Here is a 20,894-nt window from a genome sequence, read left to right on the forward strand (position 1 = left end):
TCTTGGAGCCATCCCGAGTGCCTTCATCAAGCTGGGGGGTGCAGGAATGTGCCCCACCCACTAGGAGGCTGCAGTTGGGTTTTGCTCATGGACACAGCCCATGGTTATCCTTATGGCCATGTCGTACTGCCCACAGTGCATCCTCTCCCAACAGACACAGACACAACGGCCAGCCTGGCACATCCTGCTGCAGCCTCCCTCCTCCTCCTGCCTTTACTTACTTAAGCTTTCCTGAGACCACAGTCTGGGCCCGTTTCTCTTCTTCCTCCAGTTGGATGGTGGACACCTGTGCTGCCACTTCAGACACAGCAGCAAAGTGCAGAGGCTCTGCTCTTGCCAGGTGGTCCCCGGCACACAGAGGGCTGAGCACACCCATGGGACGGCAGCCAGTCCTGCAGACAGGAGCGCTGGCACACGAGGCCAAGGGACGGACACTGATCCGCTCACTGCGGGCAATGGCATCGCAGGTGCCCCGAAGGCTCGAGTTACTGTTAAGGCAGTGGCTCCCCAGCTCCGAGTTCGGGGGAGCAGGAGGTTCTTTCTGGGTGATCTGCACTCCAGCATGCTGCCTCCTCCTGCTGCTCTGGTTGGACAGGCTGCCCACACTCATAAGACCAGAACTTTCGACTTGGGACCCAAAGCCTCTGTGTGTGGCAGCCTGACTAGGTAGCTGCTGCACCGCCTTCAAGAGGCTCTTCTCCGGTTCCTTCTCTTTTGAGCTGTAAGGTCTCCCCTTAGCATCCTCCAATGAGCACTGATCCTTCCTGAGGACTGCACTGCTTGGCACAGGGGTATGGGAGGGGATTTTGTTTTGCTCTGACACAACGTTGCTGTTCGTCACTGCCCTGTTAATCAGGCTGCTACCGAAGCTGTCTCTACTGTCCCCGGAGAGGGACCATGAAGTAGCAGGAAAACTCCGGATGTTTTCCACCTTTTTCATCTTCAGTGACTGCAGAAAAGGCACTTGAGCACTGCTTGGCCGTAGGAAGGAGTCGTTATTGAGCACTGGTGGACGGGAGCTGGCAGCCTGCTGACCTGAGCTGAGGGCAGAGCCTTTGACCCCAGCTCCAGAGCGCTCCTCTGCCAGCAGGCAGGGCTCCATCAGCAGAGAAGACATCACCCTTCCCGTGGCAGACATCACCCTTCCCGTGGCAGAGCCAGCATGTCGAGGGCTTTGGAGGCTGTCTTCAGTGGGCTGTGCATGGCATAGTGATGGTGAGCACAAGAAGCAGGATTGCTGCAGAGGGATCCCTGAGGGCAGCAGGATGCGATCCTGGAAAGCACTCGCATATCTCTTCTCTAAATTCCAGACGGGTTTGGCCTGCTGCTGAGCGAGGCGCCAGGGCCAGCACGGCTGAGGTCGTTCTGCCGGGAGGCTGCCTGACTCCAGCCCAATGCTCTTCTGCTGTTTGGGGCCCCCATTAGCATGGTCTGGTCCTGCAGACGCCATGTAGAGCCATAGCACTTGAGGCACAGTCAGTCATCTACAGCAGCATCTTTGCTGGCCTGAAACAAAAGGATAGCATGAAAGACACTGTTGTCCTGTCAGGGCACAGCACCCAGCCTAATGCCACATGAGGAAAGCAGGGTGAGCTGCTTTTCCTGCAGGGTGAAAATCACATCTCCCATTTACTGAGCTCACCAAGAGTCTCTGGAGACCAAGTCGAAGAATGGCTGGCATCTCACATGAAACCAGAAGATGCAAAGAACAATGTAAAGAGAGCCATCTGCAGGAAAGCTTGCACCCTGCAAACACAGGGGTGCCTGACTACCAGCCAGTGCCATGGGGTAGCAGCTCCAGCAGTCACCCTGTCTGCAACAAGAGGCTGCCTGCCTGGGACCCACATGGCAGCTGGAGCCCACTCCTACAGCTCTGAGTCTCCAACATCAGCCTTCTGACTCTGCCACAAACGCCAAAACATCTGCTTATTTTCTCTCCCTGCTCCTTAAAGCTTCAGCTCAGTACATTACACAATTAGATGAGAACCTCAGCCCTTGCTTTTAAAAGGAACATGTTTCTCACTCTTGTAGAAAAGCTTAGTGCTTTTCCTTAGGGCTAAAGGCTTCCTATAGAGCTCAGGACTGAGAAGGCAGCAAGAACCAAATGCAGGGCTGTTCTAACAACAACACCTCAGTTTCCAGCAGAGACTGGCAGTACTGTTCCCATACATCTCTCCCCACTGCAGTCCTACAGAAAAGTCTCCTGCAAGGACCAAACTGGCAGACCACAGAGTTGCAGATATAAGTGCCCTGAATCTTCCTAGAATGAACTATTGCACCATACCTGCAACATCCTCTTGCCTGAGGAGAAGGGAAAAGAGAAAACAAACCACTAGCCAGTTATTGCTTTAACACATGCCTGGAGGGCCCCTGGATACAGCTGCGATAGGAATTTGTATTCCAAGCAGGCTGGCTGGTTCTTCCACCTTCCACCAGCTCTCACACGCTTGCATGTTAAAAAAAAAAAAAAAAGGTATAAAAAGAAGGATAAGCAGTGCATCAGCCATCACACTCTTCCTTTTCTTGCCATACACATACACACTCCTTTCTCACCTGAAAGACAAGCCTCAGTTGCAGCAGTTAAAGTGTAGCTTGGAGACCCTGAGGTTGCTCTGCAGCACCATCACAGCAGCTCGCACCACCACAGAGCTGGGTCAGACAGACCTACACCTGCCTGACCTTCTCAACCTATGAATCAGCTCCAGTCTCCAGCACATACCAGGTCAGCAGCATCTCAGCCAGAGGATGTGGGAGATGGAACATTCCATGCAGGATCCCATAGGAGGTATACATCCTCAAGGAGAGCTGCTACCCTGCCAAGCTCTGCAAGGAAATATGGCAAGTGCTGAGTCCATACCACACCCATAGGGCTGCATTGCTTGTTAGTGCTTGTACAGTCAAGCTGAGAACTCCTGATGAGGACAGGGCACCTGCATCCCAGTGGGAGCGGCAGCCCAGAGGGCCTCCAAACCCCAGGGAAGAGAATCCCACAACTGAGATGTACAACACTATTCCATTGCTACCCAATCTGCCCCCAGCAGCAAACCGGGCTGTGTTGTGACATTCACAGCGATTAGCACAGAGCGAAGAAGCTGTGGCTCAGATGCCGTCACCTGCCCAGATCAAATTTCCACCAGTAAACAAGGGAGCGGAGCTTGCCTTGCACACGCTGCCCCCTGCAGCTCACAAGCACACCCGGACCACAAAGTGACCCTAGCACACCAGTGAACATAGGTGTTAAGGAGCAAATTAAAATCCAAGGAGAATGAAAGTGTTCCTGCCTAGAGGATCTGTCACTGCCATCACCACCTGCACTGCCAGTTTGGCCATCGCCTGCACTCTCACCCGGCTGTGAATGACCTTGTAAAACCAGCCTGAAGTGAAAGCCATCTGCAGCTCATCTCCACCCGGCTTTACAGCTATCAGTGAATCATCCTGCTGTAAAAATAAAAGTGATGTGGCCTAATGAAGCTGTAACAAGGGCTGTGAATTTTACAGTCAGCTTATACACAGGTGTGAAAATGCCAGCACAAGTCCTGTGTGACCCTGTTCTGGAGTAAGTGACAACGGTGGCACAGATGCGACTGACACAGACACGGGGGTGCTGCTGACAGCTGTGGCTGCCAGGGTGGAGGTCTGGGCATGGCACAGCCTTAGCTAACACTGCCTGGAACCCAGCCCCACAGCAGCAGACAAAGACGTGCTGAGCTTGGCCTCTCCCAAGCAGTTTTGTCACTGGAGTTGCAGAAGTGTCTGGGCCAGCACAGGGGAGGGGTGTGCAGGAAGCAGCAGCTGCATAAGAAAGCTGCAGGGCCTTTAGCAGAGCTTTCAGGTAAGGCCTAGGTTGGCCAAGAGCTAGTCACCATCACTGTTTCCCTGTGGAGACACAGGAGCTCAGAGGTAGGGGCAGGAAGGATGAAGGGAAGATGCCCTCACAGGAGGCAGGTCAGGATGCATCCAGACTGATAGCACCAGTCCACGCTGCCTGTCCTTCCCCCCATTCACACCTCCTGCGCGCCAGCACAGCCAATTCTAATGCCCACCTGAAAACTGTATCCCATCCTTACTGCAAGGACAGCTTGACAAAGCAGCTGCTGAGCATCCAGGAGACCTGATGGAGATGGAGGGAGGCACCTTCACGTGCCAGGCTGTGGTCACAACAGGACAGCAGCTGCCACATCTCTGTAGCTCTGGGTAGGAAACACGTCACCTGCCCCAGGGTAAATCCCTGCTGGTTACCATCAGGGAAGCTTTCCCTTTATGTTTAATTCAGCTGGAGTTTTGGGATGGACAAAGGTCACAGCTTGATGCAATCCCTAGTTCTGCCAACCCAACTCTATGAGAAAGGAGCTGGGGTCTGTTCTGCATCTCACAACGGCAATAAAATAACACTCTTGAAATTTTATTGTAGAAACATGAGCTAGGAAAAGTCCTGGGTGAAGTGGCCAGGCTGGAATTCAAACTCAACCAAGTAATTAATGGATTTTGGCTTGGACTTATTGACACACAACACAGAGGCCAAAGCTGTCACTGTTGGAGTGACTATACAGCTGCACAATTACTCTGCCAGCACCTTTTATTGCCACACAGCTTGCTTGCAAGTGTTGGGAGGTCAGCTGGAGCACTGCCACAGCCTGTACAAATGTGACATCACTAGAGCACAGGGCCAACATGTGCCCAGCCTCTGCACACCCCAGCATGCAGCAGTCAAAACCCTTTCTTCCAGCCTGAGCCTCACTGCAGCATGTGTTCCTCTAATGGCAGCGTGGCAGCTCCTCACAGCCCTCTTCCAAACAGGAAAGGACAAGACCTCAAGAGCCCGGGTGTGCACATCATCCCACTGTTAGAAGAGTTTGGCTGTGGAGGTTATTTTAAGTGCAGCTTGGTGATACACTTAAAATAACAAGATGTAAATGTATGCACTGCAAGCTGACCTGATAACGTGTTGTCAGCCACACACAGCCTGAAATCACAAGGAAGAGAGATTAGACAACTGCAATTGCTATTGTTTTCTATGCCATTGCAGGGTGCATATTGTATTCTGTTCTTTATTATTAAAAAGGATAACACATTTTTCTAAACAAGACCTGAGTTTACACCAAGTTCCTCACTTGCAGCTCTGGGACTTTTGATTAAAGCTTGAACAAGCAAGTTAACAACAATGCAAAACAAACAGGTTTTAAAACAAAAATACATTTACAAATAAGGGTTTGTATCCCTGCAAAAATTTAAAACTTTGAACAAGATCAACAACATTGATCTGAAACAAACTGAGTGCCTAGAAGTGCTCCAACAGCTCGTAGCTAGGTACAAACTTGTGTTTCAACAGCATGGAAACAGCCCTCCCTCCCCACTGTCAGCTCCAAGAAACTAGTGGCCTCAAGGGCAGCCACACACCAAGCCAAAGCACCTGAGGCCACCAGCAAGTTCAAGCTGAAGAGCAGAGGGTGTTGCTGGCCACAATTTGTCCAAGAGGACAACACAGTTCAGAGGCAGCTTGGCCACTGCAGAGATGCTCTTGGGTACATCAGCCTGGTGTGCTGCTTTGCCACACAGTTAAGCATCACTGTTCCCTCTCAGCTTCACTGCAACCCTTGCAGAACCACATTTTGTGTGCAAATCCAGAGGATGACAACCAATTTCTGTCCCAATCAAGACGTCAAGTTTTTACGTGGCCACTCAGGTCAAAAACAAAAAAAAAAAAAAAGAAACAAAACAAAAAAACAGTGAGAAATCAACCTCTGTGAGGATGCATCAGCAAATTCCACCTGCATGCCAGGATTACATTTGTGCCAGGGTTGGTCATTTCCATTCATCAGCTGTGGTGCTGAACTCCACTTCACACTGAATAGAGGAAGTATGAGGAGTGTATGGCTGCCTGAAAAGACCCTTTACCTAAGCAGAGCACTGCCCTGCAAGAGAAATAGAGTAGCTCAGGTGTGTGTTCCTGTTCCCAAGGTGGAGGAGACCTCAGGGACAGCGGGATGCTGGAGCAAGCCACGGGAGAGCTGCAATCCAGCCAGCACCTCACCCTGTGCTGCAGCAAATGCCTCCCTCCATGCACACACAGAGTGGGCTGGGGACTGAAGGCTCCTTGCTTGACTTCACAAGGGACTTTCCTATCACTCTAAGGGCATTGAAGCACAGTTGCCAGACTCTGGCACAACAGGCAGAAAATCCAGGGCTATAGCTTGAGTGCACCAAGGACACTTCAGAAAAAGGGCTCACCTAGCTTGAGTGCACCAAGGACACTTCAGAAAAAGGGCTCACCTCAGTGCTCAGACCTGGCCGTGACTGGACAGTGCAGGGGCCACAGCAAAGGGCAGAGCATGGAGCTCCTATTGCTGTCAAAGGATATCAACTTTTCTCCCTGGCAGACTCCCCAGGCCCTGAGGCAGATGCAGTGCACACTGACAGCAGATCATGCAGCTCTGTTTCCCCAGCAGTGAAGCTGGCAAGTGCCTGCCCTTGCTCCCACCCAATTTGTACTTTTTCATCATATGGGCAACAGAAGCAGTTGTACTGCAGCACAAACAGGAGCAGAGAAACAAGTCTGGGTTAAAAGCAACAAGCTAAACCAGGTGGGTGTTTAACAGCCTTTCACCATGGAGGCCTCCAGCCCATTCCTGAAGATCCAGACTGAAGGGACAGCATTTTCAATTGAGCTCCATGATGGGGGAAAAGAGAATTACATGGCAAGACCTGGGATGAGTTTGGCCGCCAATGTAGGATGTGAGGGCAGTCAGCACAGCTCCATCTGATCTTAGGCTGACTAGCCTATAGTAGAAAAATAGAAGTGGAGGATTTTGAGTGAGTGAAACAAGTATAAAATATCAACATACAGCAAGGAGACAAGAACTACCCAATTAGTTCAAGACACATAATTTCTTAGCCCACCTTCTGTTCTTGATACTTTTTACTGAAACATAGCTGCAATTGGAAGAAAAGGTTCCCAGATTTGTCCTTTAGTATGTGCTGAGGACTCTTCCATGTCCTGACAGGGCTGGGAAAAATTCTTCTGAAGCCACTGCAAAACCCTCACTCCATACAGCAATCTCTCAGGGCTCAGGAGTGGGGAAGAAACACAGACTCAAGGTGAGAAGCTGCCAAATACTCCCAGACCTGATGCATGGCAGCAACTTGGGAAATGTCAAGGAGTGGCACCCAGCCAGGCTGGTACAGCAGCCAAAGCCCCCAACCTGTGTCAGTGATCTGACATCTCCACGCAGGCGCTGTTATGTGGGGATGGTGACATTTGTCCCCTCAGCTCCTCCTTGAAATACAATCCCTACTGTGCTGAAGGATCCCCCGACTGAGGTGTGGGAGGGGGCAATTGTCATCAACCAACTTTACCTAACTGCAGCAAGAGAGCAACGAAGGGACGGAGAAATGCTACTATCTGCTGGGTACAAACAGTAAGAATTGTGGAAATATTATTCTATAAAACTATAATAGGGCCAACAATTGACTGTAAATTCCCCCAAACTATCCAGGAGTCACTAAATGTCATCTGCCCATTCCGTGAGGAGAACACCACAATAAGAAAGACAGGCAAGCCTTGGGGGGTCATGTAGGCAGGGTTTTGATGTATAGCTGCGGGGCTGAACTCTGCCTCCCATGAGACATCCACAGACATGCACAGGAGGCTGGCACAATGCCACAAGGTTTCCCCACACCTTCACTCCTCATTCCCTGACCAAACTCTGGAGGCATTCAGGAAATACTCCAGGTTTGTCTCAACTCAGCTCTGCCTTTCATCTTTCAGACTCAACGGTCCTTTTTACAACACAAGAGCAGCCAAGCCAAGACCCCAGTGAAAGGATGGACAGCCAGGATGTCCCAGCACTCCACCTGGGCCTGGTCGATCCCAGCTCCATCCTAATACTCCAAGTAGCGTTGGAGAGGCTCCCTGGGGCCGTGGGTGGCTGGGGAGCCAGCCCTTCCTTCGCTGCCGCTCGCCCGAGGAACACGCTGTGTGTCTCATTTCTCCAAGTGAAAGACTTTGATGCCGAAGCTGCTACCAGGATGCTCTATCCTGGCGCCGGAGCGCCGCCCAGGCCGCCAACCCCAGCATGTCTCGCTACAGAGCGTTCCCGAACCGCCCCCCAGCCCCACGGTGTCACGGGGCAAGGCCGTGGCGAGCCCCGCGAGCAGGCCCGGGCGACAGCGAGGTGCCTCCTCGGGGCCCGGGCACGGCTATGGGGCAGAGGAACCGGGGAGGCAACGCGGGGGGATAAGGGCCCTACGCCCCAGTGGGGGAACTCTGAGGGTGCAACCCAGGGAGACACAGGGGGAGCAAAGCCCCGCTCCACAGGCCGGCAACGCCGCCATACTCACCGCCCGCCCGGGCCCGCCGGACCCGCCGCCGCCGTTACCATGGGGAGCCGGCGGGCCCACGTGACTACAGCTCCCGGCAGCCAGCGCGGCGCGGGCTGTGCCGCCCCCTGGCGGCGCGGCGGAGCCCGGCGGGCGGGGCTCCGGGAGCCGGCGAGAGACGCGCGGTTACAGAAGGAATGGGCGTTTTGTCAGGGCCGGCTTCCAGCGAGGGGCACCCCGGATAAAGACGGCCGGATAGAGCCCCCCTCAGGCGGACAATGCGGGTTGCAAAGAAGGTCCGGCTGGAGCCTGAGGAGGGTGAAGGAAGCGTCCATGGCGTCCCGGGATGCCCGGGCGTCACCGCTCAGCGCCGGTACGCGGCGACAGCGGGCTGGGCTCCGCGCGGCCGGGCGGAGCTGCGAGGCGGCGGAGGAGCTGCTCGCACCGGCGGCGGAAGAGCGGCTCGCCGTGCCGGGCAAAAGGCGACTGGGGACTGACTGCGGCCAGCGCGGCCAGCCTCTCGGTGGCTTTGAGGGACAGCAGGACCTGCACAGCCAAGAGAGGGACAGGAGTCACCCACCAGCTTGACCCTTGTCCCTACAGCTCCATCAGGTTCCCCAAAGGAGCCGAGGTCCCCGTGCAGTACCTGCTGGATCCCCGGGTGCTGGCTGAGGGCTCGCAGTGCCTCGAGGGCTCCCTCCCGCACGGCCTTCCGCGGGTCCTGGCAGGTCACCTGCAGCAGGCGGTCGGGGGCCCCGCTCTGGATCAGCAGATCCCGCAGCTCCTCCCCGCGCTGGCCCAGGTTGCTGAGGGCCAGGGCCGCGTTGTGGCACGTCTGGGCCCGCGAGTCGCTCAGCAGCCGGGTCAGCGCGGGCACGGCCCGGCCCAGCATCCCCGCCGGACAGGACGCGTGGCAGGCGGCGTTGCCCACTGCAAAGGTGGCTGCCCTGCGCACGCTGCTCTCCGGGTCCCACAGGCACTCCAGCAGCCTCTCCAGCCAACCCGGCTGGCTCTCCAGCGCTGGAGAAAAGCTGTGCCGGAGCAGGTTGCCCAACAAGTTGCAGGTTCTGGCCCGTATCAGGTGTTGCTTGTGGCTGAGCAGGTAGGTCAGTGGCTGGTCAGCCACATCTGAGTCCCTCAGGATCCTCTGGAGAAAGGGCAGGTGCTCTGAACAGACCCGGGCCACGTGGGTCAGGAGAGACAGGAGGTCACTTGTGAGTATAACATTGTCTGAGGACAAGACAGACTTCAAGAAGGCAACAATGTGCTCTGAGGCAGCAGCTTCCCTCACCACTTGGTCTATGACCTGTATATCAGACACCACAAATTGGCACAAGAGGCCCATGGGGAGCTCGGTGAACGAGAAGGGCAGATGGTGAGCGCAGACCTAAGGCAGAAGGACAGACAGCACTGCTGAGTGCACTGTGCTCACACATGAGCCGAGCCAAGCAGCAGCTGAAGGCAGCCAGCAGGTCAGTGCAAGCTTAGCAGCCAGTCCAGCTTCTCCAAGGGCTACATAGCACCCAAATGACATCCTTGCATGCTGCCAACAGGATGTGAAGTGGTGCCATGCATTGGGGACTGCAGTGTAGGAAGGGATCACCACAGTATGGGGGGAAGGAGGAACATAGGGCCAAGAGAGTACCTGCAGCAGCTGGGCAGGGATCTGGGTATCTCTCACAGCTTCCATAATCAGTGCTAAGGTGTCTTTATCCACATCCAGGGCAAAAGGGAAAGAGAGGAGCTGGCAGACCTGGATGACCACATCTGGGACAACCTCAGGGTCCCCATCCTTTTCTGCTTGCCTGAATTTGTGAAAGAGAGAGGGCTTAATACAGAGATGATCAGAAAAACCTTAGGACAAGGGGCAAAGGGCATTCCCTGTGCCAGGCACTAAGGAGAGGCTCTGCAAGTTCCAGGTCAGGAACTTCTCAGCCCTTGGTGTGCTCATGTCCATGCCCCATTCAGCAGCTGAGCTCTGCCCACTTCAGCCCTTGCCACAACTCACATCTGTGCCATGCATGCCAGGAAGCCAGGGGACAGCAGTCTCTTCAGTGTCAGCATGAGGACGCCATGGGACTGGGTGAGCTGAGGCAGACACTGGTGGGACTCACGAGTGAAGATGCTGAGGGCCAAGCTGAGGAATAACAGGGTTCCTGCAGAGAAAACAGCAGGCAGAAGGGCAAAGCTAGAGAAGGCTGTAAAGTTCCTTCACTTCTGTCTGTGCTACCTGAAGGCTGCTCCACGGTAGATTCTGTGATTCCCTGCCCAAAACAGGAAAATCTCCACCCAGGTGGTCACACCTGCCAGAGTGGACATTCCCTGCAGTATAGACATCCTTTTTGCTCCTCCACAGCCAGCTCAGCTGAGCTGCTGCCAACTGGGCACAGCATGGGCCAGCCCAGCCCTCTCTCCCCAGCAGACACTGCAATCCTCAAAAAAACCACCTGAGTCCTCTGGCCCCAGGGAACAGATGTGGAGAGGGACAGACATGGAAGGATGTGAAGCAGGGTCCAAGGCAGATGCCCTGCTGTCCCACAGCTCCTACCTTGAGGGGAGAGGAGGTTCCAGTCTGGCTCTGCCATGGGGTGACCAGCACCTGGGGGTGGATCTCCCTCCAGCACTGCACCGGTGGTGCCCACATGAAGCACCACAGCAACACAATGCCAGACCAGGCTCCATAGCTCAGAGGAAGCAAAGCCCTGCTCCAAGACCACATCCTCCTAGAGGCAGAGAGGCAGATGTCAGAGGCCTTCAAGGTCCTCCATGGCTCCCCAGGGTTCTGATACATGGCTCTGCCAGTCCCATGGTCCTCTGAAGGTCAGGGCTAGACACCCATGGGCCAGGTGTCCTGCTGCTCCTTTCAGCAGTGTCAGTCCCAGGCATCTCTGCCCTCCTTCACTCCAGTGTGCCCATGGATCACCCCTCCCCACCCACCACTCTCCCATCAGCCCTGCAGGGACACAAGGTGACTTTCATGGGGTTGTGCAGCCAAAACTGCACAGTTCTTGATTTCCCTAAGCCTCATTACCAATGTGCATTCAGGCCTTTTTGCCCCCACACTTTTTGGCAGAGACCAGGCAGAGGAGATGGCTAGACTGGTACCTGTTCAAGGAGTTTCAGTAGGAGGAAAAACAACCCATCATAGAGACCAGCACCCATTGGCAGGGGGAGCTGCAGCTGTAAGAGAATGGGAGACACTCTGAAGCTGGGTGCTGGGCTCGTGGGAAGCAACATCACACTTGCACCCTTCTGAGCCCATCTTTGCACACCTCTGCAGTGGGGTATGCATGGGTCCCCAGCTTCTCTGTCCCCATCCCATACCTCAGCAGGTGCAGTCAGTGCATTTGTTACCACTGGTAGGATCTTTTCTCTCTTGAGCTCCAAAGCCACCCCATGCTGACTGAGCTGTGCCAGGAGAAATGCTGCAGCACCCTGTGGGACAAGGAGAGTTCAGCACCTTTGGGACTTTCCATCTGCTCTACTGACCCTTCATCCCTTGGCCTCATCCCACCCTGAGTGAGGAACAGTAAGGCCCAAATGGGATGCAGGGGTCTGCAAGGCTCTCAGTAGTGGCTCTGGCAAGGGGGGGTGGCTTACCACAAGGGAAACAACAGGAGACTGGGTGATGAGATCCACAGCCAGGGCAACCATCTCCTCACACCTGAAATGCAGGGACCAGGAGAGAAGCACTATGTTCCCACAGCTTCACATCATGCAGAACAGCAGCATCCAAATCCACACCGGTGGGATGCAGCCATGTTTCAGGAGGAGCCCTGGTTCACAGGACCTCCTTGTCTGCACTGGATCCTCCTCACCACATCCCCAGCACCCACTCACACTGCCCAGCATTCTGCTGGTGTGTCTCGGTCAGAGGGATCAGTGGGACCAGGTTCCCAGCTCCAGGCAGTGTGCAGGACAGAATGCTGTTCAGGGCAGAGCATGTTCCTCTCCCACCCATGAGTGAAAGTGTCTGCTTACCTGGGAGGGGATGCCTGAAGCTGCAGGGTGAGCAGGGCCAGCAGGTACAGAGAGGCTTCACAGGCTGCCTCCTGGGTCACCTCCACCACAGGGACCTACCAAAAGAACAGAAGTCATAGCAGGGAAGGAGGAGGTGTTTCTGGGCCCTGGAGGAGAACTGCACTCTTCCAATTAAACTCCCCAAAACTCCTCCACCCCCACAGATTCATCTGACCAGAGCTCAGAGGAATGCATCCTGCTTGCCCACACTCCTACCCCTCCACCAGGGCTGTGGTCAGTCCTACCTCACCCTTCAAGAGCTGCATGAGGGAACCCCACAGAGGTTGGTTCCTTCCCAGGTGCTGGCACAGGTTCGGGTAGGCATGGCAGCCAGCATAGAGGATCTGCAAGGCAGAGGGGAGAGATGCCACCAGCCCCTGCAGACAGGTTCCACCCCATGGCTACCATGGGCTCATTTATTCAACAACTGACACCAGGCAGATGGGAGCCATTGAGGGCTAAGCTCACAGTTCCCTCTTCACCATGCTCCTAATTCCAGAGCAAAGGCCCACGCATCTCTGGGCAGAGCCAGATAAAAGGACTGTGCCATTACCTTCAGGACGTTCAAGGAGCAGCCTGGGCCCTCCAGTCTCCCCAGCAGTCTTGCAAGCTGCTGACTCTCTCCTTCCATAAGGTTTTCAACTACTGCGTGAGCAACCTGCAGAAATCAGCCTGTTTTGCACTCTGGGCACCTGAAGCACTACCCAGACTAGAAGAGTTTAATGCTAGCAACAATTTAATGAAAGAAAGCATCTGCTTCCTACATCTTGCCTGCATCACTAAGGGATGCCTATCTAGCATGGCTTTGATGCACAGTCCCAGAGTTGAGATGAGCAAGGTAAAATTTCTCCTTTGCTTCCCTCCTTGTTGACTCAGAGTTAAAGAATAAAATGTAAACATGTAATTGTTTTCCCACTTACTGCCCCTTCAATTTCAGATTTCCTACAGTTCATATCACTGTAATAAAAGAATTCTTCACGTTTTCCCTCCGTTGCCTAGTTCTTTGCTTAGTCCATCTCACAGTTGAGATCCTAAGTTTGAGTCTCTTAATTAATTCAAGAATCCTTCCATTCCTAAGGTCACCAGTTGGCTGGAGAGGTTGGCAGCCCACAAATATGAGCCCTACAGTCAATACAGCCAGAGGATCCCAGCCCTCCACTCTACTGTGGAGAAAGGGATCCTCCTAGAAAAGGCTGCTGTCCCTGGGAGGACCACACCTCTTCACCCTGTAGAGAGAGCTGGTCTGACCTGCTGCTTGGCTTCACGACAGCTGTTTCTCTCCAGGGGGATGCTGCATGCAGCAGCCAATGCAGCCAGGAAGAGGTCTGCCACACATGGGCTCTGGTCATAGGCTGACTTGCCTTCCACTGCTGCACCTGCACAGAGGCAGAGCTGGGGAGTCATTGTGCTAAAGGTGCTGAGGGGCAGCAGGGTAGGGTTGGATGGCAAGAGAGAAAAAGTCAGGCTTGTGACATAAGGAGGGTGAGATCTGGGATTGAGGGAGGAGAGCCCAAGTTAGCAGGGGTCTGGACAGATAAATTTCAGCCACCTCTTCTGGCCAACAGCACTACAATGGCCGTCAGTGCTCTGATGGAGCCCAAGGGGAGGAAGGAGAAGAAATCCCAGGAAGAGGTGGTGAGCTGCTACCACTGCTACCTCGAAGAGCAGGCTGCTCTGAGATGGATCCTTGAAGGAGTCTGTTCAGCAGGGGCTGATGCTCCTCTTGCAGCCTGGTGTAGAAGCGCGCAGAGATAGAAGGGTCTGTTGTGTCCAGGCTCTCACAGAGCTGGGTGAAGCACTAGGGGAGACACAGGGGTTGCCATCACTGCAGACTGAGTTTGAGAGGAAAGAAAAGGACAGCACAGGAGGAAGCTGTGGGAGGACAGCAGAGATGGGAGAAGGACTCATGCTGGAACTTCAGGGACCTCCAAATGTCCACTCCAGCCAGGTTACTGTATGGGACCCACATGTGCCTGCATGCTGCCAAAGTGAGGGGTACACATGGAGGCACATGTCCCTCCTCACATCTATCACAGCCTGGCAGAGCATGCCCAACAGCTATTTTTGCTCTTGCTGACTCTGATGCTAAAACATGCAGCTCAAAAACAAAGGCTAAAAGATATCAAATGCAAGCCTGTATGCATCTCTTGCCCAAGCCACATGTGAATCATACTCCAATGCTGAGAACCTGCTGTGCCCACCCAGCACAATCCCAGCAGCAGAACTCTTGGCAGCAGAGCCAGGAGTATGTCTGGTGAAGTGACACTTTTTGTTTCAGAATGTGTACAAGGGGCTGCACCTGCCATTGACTCAGCTAGTAAAGCCACACCAGAATGGTAAGGCCAGTGAAAGTGCCCCTTCAGAGACCTTCTTTGGTATGCAATTCCCCACAAAAACCCCAATGGGTGGAGACAGCCTGCCCTGACAAGAACACATCAGACCCCATAGTTAGGAGCAGGGTCCTCAGGCTGTGTTCCTCCAACATACACAGACACCCCCATGGCTTCTGTCCCCGGGGGGCAGAGGGTGTGAAGGAGGGAGATGGGAGCACCCTTACCAGGAGGCTTTGCTGGCAGAGTCTCATCTCACTGTCAACGGGCACAGCCAGCAGCTCCGGCAGCAGGGCCAGGAAGCAGTCAGCACTCTCCTGAACAGCCTGCAGGCTGGGGGGAGAGCAGGGACAGATGAGTGCAGAGAAACATGTCCCCTTGCTGTGAGGACAGGCCCAAATGGCCCTGGCTAATGGAGCAGGCAGCACACACTCATACTGTGAGCTGCTGTCAGCAGGCAGCACAACTGGACTTGTCAGCTGTGCCTTTCCTTCAGTTAATCCCATTCAAGGAAAGTGCTCCTCTGCGAGCACAGCAATATGGCATTAGGCACTTGGACCATGATGCTCCCCCACAGAGACAACTCCAGCTGCACAGTATGAACACCACCCTTCCACCTGCTGCCTGTGGTCCCCAAAGTGGCCACACAAGACCTCAGGGAACAGAAGGTTGTCCCTACCTGTCCTTTTGCCCACTCTCCTCCAGGCTACATTCACTGCTGAAATAAACTTTGGTCACCATGAGGAGGTCTGTCAGCACAGCGATACACCAGGGCTGCTGCAGAATCCAGAAAGAAACCACAAATGGGGATTGTCTGCTGACCATCCCCACACCACTACAACAGGATTCTTCCCTACCAGAACCTCCCCCTTCCCAAGGGTGCCTGGAAGAGGAACCTGTGAGCCAGATCCAGCAGGACACCAGGGCCTCCTCAGCACCAGCACTCTGTAGGGCTGGAAGGCACCCATATTTCCCTGGGGCTCTACACCCACCTGCTTGGTGACAGCACTTTCCAGGATCTGCTTGGCTAGACACAGCAGGGACAGAGGCACATTCAGCTCTTGGCAGAAGTGGTCCAGCAGCTCAGCATCACACTGGGTAGACAGGAGGTTGCCAATAACACGAAGCACAGAACGAAGATGGGAGGCTCCCTCCAGCATCCCTTCCAGCACCTGGACACAGAGAAGGCAGAAAAGCTTATAATGAGCAGCAGTTTTGGTGTCTCCACCAGCCATGGAGCAGCCCTTCAACCCATTCAGGCAGGGGACAGCAGAGGAGCAGATGGCAAGCCAAGTGCACAAGACAGTTCCAACTCCTGGAGAAGCAGAGGATCTTTTTGTTGGCTGAACTGAGGTTTCTCCATATGTTTCCAACCTAATCCTGATGAAGAAGGCAGCATCCAAGTCTCCAGTCTTAGCTGCCTGGGCCAGCCACCCCTTACCTGCTGAGCAGAGTCTACCAGGCGGTCCCGGACACGGTGCTGGAAAGCTGGGTCCCTCAGCAGGCCCAGAGGCATGCTCAGCTGCATGGCTGAGGCCTCAGTGTCCTCAATCAGCTGCTGCCACTCCTCATCACTCTCCAGCTCCTAGCCACAGAAGAGAGAGGACTGGTGCCACAGACCCTGCCAGTCCCAGGGTCTCTTTATCAGCCCCTGGCAACTGGGCCCTGCTGTCCTCACTGAAGACACCATCTCACCTCAGTCTCCAGGTCCACAATGCTGTGCCTGCTGCAGGGCTCTGCCCTGCCAGCACCAGGCTGTGGAGGGGAACCTGCTCCAGGAAACTCCCACTCATAGTCTTGAGAGAAGCTGTGCTGCCTGGCCAAGGAAAGAGTATAGTCAGTGAAAGACCTTTCCTTTCCCTCTTCCTCCTGCCCCAGCCTCTGCCTCCCTCACCCTGGGGTGGGAGGAGACTCCTCAAACTCCCACTCTGCTGTGCTGCTCTTTCCTTGCAGGAGATATGGATTCTTCTCATTGGCGGCAGCCAGTGGCTCCCTCTCCTCAGGGGCTGCCTTCCCTGATGCTGCTCTAGGTCTAGGTGTAGGATGTCCATTGACAGAATCCTTCATAGATGGATCACCTGCCTTCAGTTGCCCCTGGTGGCAGAGAAGTTTGGTCAGGGCAGGATTACTCAGTCAGATGAGTCCCCTAGACCCCACCACCATGAGCACCCCACATCCTGCCTTGTGTGTTGCTGACACCCCAACCTGACCCATGTACTCCTGTGTTTTCCCCCAGGGCCCACTTCAGTATCCTTCCTTTGCCTTGACTGTGAGACATAGCCAGGGGAACCTCAGACTTTTCTCCACCTTTTTCTGTGTCTCTTCAACCATCTTCTGCTGGGCCTTTCTCAAGATCCTGGATGAGCTGCTCCTGGGGGCCACAGAATGGACTTGCTGCTCCTTCAGGGCCTGCAGCTCTGGAGACAGCTTCATGGTGAAGGGGTTTGAAATCCCATGCTCTTCTGTGTCATCAATCACTGGGGAGGCAAGAGGAGAACTTCAGCAGCAGCTCTCTCATGGGACACAGAGAGAGTGATCTCTCTTGAGATCCCAGGGGAATCCCAAGGAACCCAGAGCAAGACCAGGAGCAGGAGCTAGGAGTCAGTGCTTGGAAAAAGCTGAGAGGAGAGAGGCATAGACCGGGATAGTAAAAATAGCAGGGCAGGGAGGTACCTCCCAGTCTCCAGACAGTAGTAGAAGGAAACAGACCTGGACAGTTTTGGAAAAGGAGTAAGTACTCACCAGTAACCCGTCCAGCAATGAAGGGGTGAGAAAGCAGCTCTGGCCATGACAGGCGCTCCTGGGGGTCCTTCATCAGTAATCCCTGAAGGAAGTCCTGCAAAACAGCAGGATCACTGATACATGTTCAGCACCCACCAGTGAGCACAGTGTACCCACCAGTCTCCCTCAGGGAGGGCACCAGGAGGCCTGCCTTTCCTGCCTAGCTCTGGGAAAGGAGTACCTCTAGTGCTTAGGGCAGATGGCAAGACATTTCCCTTCACAACCCAATAAATCACTCCTCTACTGTTGGACCCAGTTTCCCAGCTTATGGACAGCAGACATTTGATTACAGTGATAAGGATTCCCCTTCCAGGAGGTCCAGCTCTCATTGCTTTTCTGTGTTCTGAAGTCCCTGCTAGGGGACATAAAAGCTAAGAGTGACCCACTAGGGCAGCAGGCAAGGCCAAAACTGCATTAACAGATCTCACCCTGCAGAGAGGGCCTCAGCCCTTACCTTGAACACTGGGCTCATGGTCATGGGCCATTTGACAGGGTCCTTGAGGATGAGGCTGACAAGCTGGAAGATGCTGTTGGTGTAGAAGGGAGGAGTGCCCACAAACAGCTCGTACAGGATGCAGCCCACAGACCACAGGTCTGCTGTGTGGTCATAGGGCCGCTCTTCCACCAGCTCAGGGGACATGTACAGCGGGGTGCCCTTGATGGACGTCAGCACCATGGTGTGGATGCTCATGGCACGGGCAAACCTGCTCAAAGCAAAGCACAGATCTCAAGTTCAGGCTGAAACATCTGTTGCAGCTCCCAGGAAGTTCCCTATGAGTTTATCAATACTTCTTCCCTCTGGAGGACAAAATCTCCCCTCTCTGCTTAACCTCTAAATATGTACAGAATCCAGGCCCCCTTCCACATGCCCCCACTCCTCCTCTACAGCATGCAGGAAACCCCTTGGCTGCTCCAAGGCCCAGCATTCCCCTCAAGCTGGCCCCCAGCACTCACCCAAAGTCACAGAGCTTGACAACACCATCTTTGCCCAGCAGGATGTTCTGGGGTTTCATGTCACGGTGCAGGATGCGGTGGGAGTGCAGGTAATAGAGAGCAGAGATTAGTTGGGCAGCGATGGTCTGCACCTGCCAGAGACACAGAAACCTCACCCTGTGTGCCACGGTGACACCCACTGGCACAACCACGGGGGCTAGGTCCCTTACAGCCTGGCTCCCACACTACTTCTACTTTTGTTCTGTTTGGGGCAGGGACCACCCCCAGCTGCGGGCCAGCAGTTTCTTGGAGTGGGCCAATAGCCAAGGCAGTCTAGTGCTGTGGCCCTTGTAAAGGGAACAGAGAAACTGAGGTCTCTGCAGGACCCCACTGTCCCACAATGCCAACCTGGCCTCCTCTCCATCCTTTTCAGAAGCTCTGCTAGGTAAAGTCCCAGAGGCACCCTCACCCTCCTGACATCTCCTGGCTCACAGCAGAGACCCTCAGCCTGGAGGCACACAGGTCCTGCTTTCTCTAGCCTGCAGCAAACACTGCATGGCCACTGCAATGATAGACACCTGGTTCTCAGGCAAGCTCCCATCATCCTCCAGGATCTGGAAGAGCTCTCCCTCTGCGTAGTCAGTCACTACCACCACCTGGAGGGAAGAGCAACATGGTGAGATCAGGCCCTGGGGACCAGGACAAAGCAGGGTAAGAAATCTGAGGGAGGTGTTGGGGTGCCATCATGCAAAGTCCATCAGCTTGGGCTGGGACTTGGAATGGAAGAGAGCTCCCATGGCTGCACTTCAGCAAGGACCTGGCACTTGGCAGAGGTCTTGTAGCTGTCCATATCCCAGACAGCAAAAACAAGAGAAGAGGGGAGGACAGGACAAGCCCAGAATGGTACTGCCAAGCCCAGTGGGTAGAATCATCCTCTTGAGCTTGTTTTGAATCTGCTGTCCAATGACTTTGTTTCACATTCCCATGTGCATAGAACAGTCTTCAATCCTCTCTTATCACATTATATCCATGAGAATTTAAATCAGTGAAAAGGCAGTCTCTGAAGAGACTGATGAGTGAAGAGTGACCCTTATCCTGTGATCTCAAACCACTCTTTCTGCATCACACAGCCCCTGGTCAGCTCCTTCACCTCTGTATATGACCTAGTGCAGCCCACACAGGTGTTGGCTCCCCACACGGCACATACAAAAGGGCTCTGAAAAACACTAACCAGACCCTGGGATGAAGTCACCAGCATCTCCTGAGAAAGATGTCCCTACAACAGCAGGGGACAGCCCTTGTTCCCCTCCCCAGTCAAGAAAAAGCCATTGCCTGGAGTAATCCCCTTCACCTCCTTGGCAGTCTCAAAGCTGTCAAGCATCTGGATGATGTTGGGGTGATGGAGGCCTCTCATAATCTCAATTTCCCGCTGCAGGTTCTTCAGCTCCTTCTCAGACCGCCCCACCTTGGGGATGAACTTCAAGGCCACCACCTTTCAAAGCAGGAAAAACTGGGATCAGGCCAGACTCCTGGTCAGACCCACCCTGGCAAAGGCTGCTTTTAACCCAAACAGGGTTCCAGCTGAACACAGAGAGTAGAACAATGAGACATTTGTTCACTTGGACCTAGGGCTCTCCCCAGGCCCTTGCACATCAATACTGGTGCTCACACTTCTCTTCACACTAACATGGGACACGACCTTGAGATGTGGGTAAACAGCAGGCAGAACATGAGCCAGCAGTGTGCCCTGGAAATGAGGAACACTAGCAGCACCCTGAGCTGTACCAACAGGCAGGAACTGCAGCAAAGTGATTACTGACCTTTATTTCTAATCTTGTGCACCATGTTGGGAATATTGTGGCCAGGTGTTTGGCCCAGAAAGACATCAATAGGCTGGAATGGGTGTAGCAGAGACCCATGATGGTGAGGGGACTGAAGCATGTGGGAGGACGACACGGGAATTACAAATTGAAATGGAGGGAGGTTCAACTTGCTAAGAGGAAAACGCATTCATCCTAGTAATAGTCAGGCAGCAGCTATGGGGTGCTTGTCTTGGGGGTTTCAGAGGATCTAAATTTAGTGCTGGCTCTGCTTGAGGTCTTGAGGTCGCTCCTGATGTCCCTTGAATCCAGATCTTACTGCCAGCTGGAGCTGGTCAGGAACATCAGCAGAAAACCGAATGGATGCCGAGTCCCAAAATCCTGGCAGAGCCTCAGAATTCAAAAGGCACCAGAAATCAGCCCCGGCCCCACACAGCAGAGCCCCAGCCCTGTCCCCTCACCTGGGCGCTGTGCTTCCGGCGCCCCTTGTACACGCGCCCGAAGGACCCTTCGCCGATCACTTCCAGGACGTGGTAATTCTCCATCGTCCGGGACGGGGCCGCTGAGCTGCCAAGGCACGGAGGGCGGTGAGGAGCAGCGAGTCCCCTTCCGCGGGCACCTCTCCTCCCGCGGGGCGGCATCCGGCCCCCGTTCCCCGGGGCGAGTGTCGTCGCCCCCACCCCAGGCTTTGTTG

General features: G+C 54.4%; 2 protein-coding genes across 4 annotated transcripts in view; both read right to left on the minus strand.

Annotated features, from left to right (window-relative positions):
- The window catches only part of TTLL4 (tubulin tyrosine ligase like 4), a 27,107-nt gene extending 18,642 nt beyond the window's left edge, over nucleotides 1–8,465 (minus strand). For all 3 annotated transcript variants that reach the window (XR_013183086.1, XM_077181566.1, XM_054636613.2), the window contains exons 1-2: nucleotides 8,338–8,465; nucleotides 222–1,506 (exon numbers count right to left, since the gene is read on the minus strand). Coding sequence is in view for 2 of the 3 variants with exons in the window: in XM_077181566.1 (XP_077037681.1) it covers nucleotides 222–1,450 (1,229 nt within the window). In the remaining variant the exon portion in view is untranslated. The remainder of the gene's footprint in view (nucleotides 1–221; nucleotides 1,507–8,337) is intronic.
- On the minus strand, nucleotides 5,031–20,853 carry STK36 (serine/threonine kinase 36). The gene is made up of 27 exons (XM_077181565.1): nucleotides 20,662–20,853; nucleotides 19,732–19,872; nucleotides 18,959–19,036; nucleotides 18,402–18,532; nucleotides 17,902–18,151; nucleotides 17,409–17,502; nucleotides 16,974–17,143; nucleotides 16,561–16,760; nucleotides 16,362–16,482; nucleotides 16,108–16,251; nucleotides 15,659–15,838; nucleotides 15,346–15,443; nucleotides 14,894–14,999; nucleotides 13,993–14,134; nucleotides 13,585–13,712; nucleotides 12,890–12,994; nucleotides 12,582–12,680; nucleotides 12,298–12,392; nucleotides 11,917–11,980; nucleotides 11,641–11,751; nucleotides 11,422–11,496; nucleotides 10,865–11,039; nucleotides 10,325–10,472; nucleotides 9,962–10,121; nucleotides 8,963–9,703; nucleotides 6,271–8,862; nucleotides 5,031–6,228 (listed from the first exon to the last, which is right to left on the minus strand). The coding sequence occupies exons 1-26, from the start codon at nucleotides 20,839–20,841 to the stop codon at nucleotides 8,674–8,676; spliced, it is 4,125 nt and encodes a 1,374-aa protein (XP_077037680.1). The 5' UTR covers nucleotides 20,842–20,853; the 3' UTR covers nucleotides 5,031–6,228; nucleotides 6,271–8,673.
- Nucleotides 20,854–20,894: the final 41 nt, after the last annotated feature.

This window comes from Agelaius phoeniceus, chromosome 7, assembly GCF_051311805.1.
Source record: "Agelaius phoeniceus isolate bAgePho1 chromosome 7, bAgePho1.hap1, whole genome shotgun sequence".
In the NCBI taxonomy this organism is placed as follows: Eukaryota; Metazoa; Chordata; class Aves; order Passeriformes; family Icteridae; genus Agelaius; species Agelaius phoeniceus.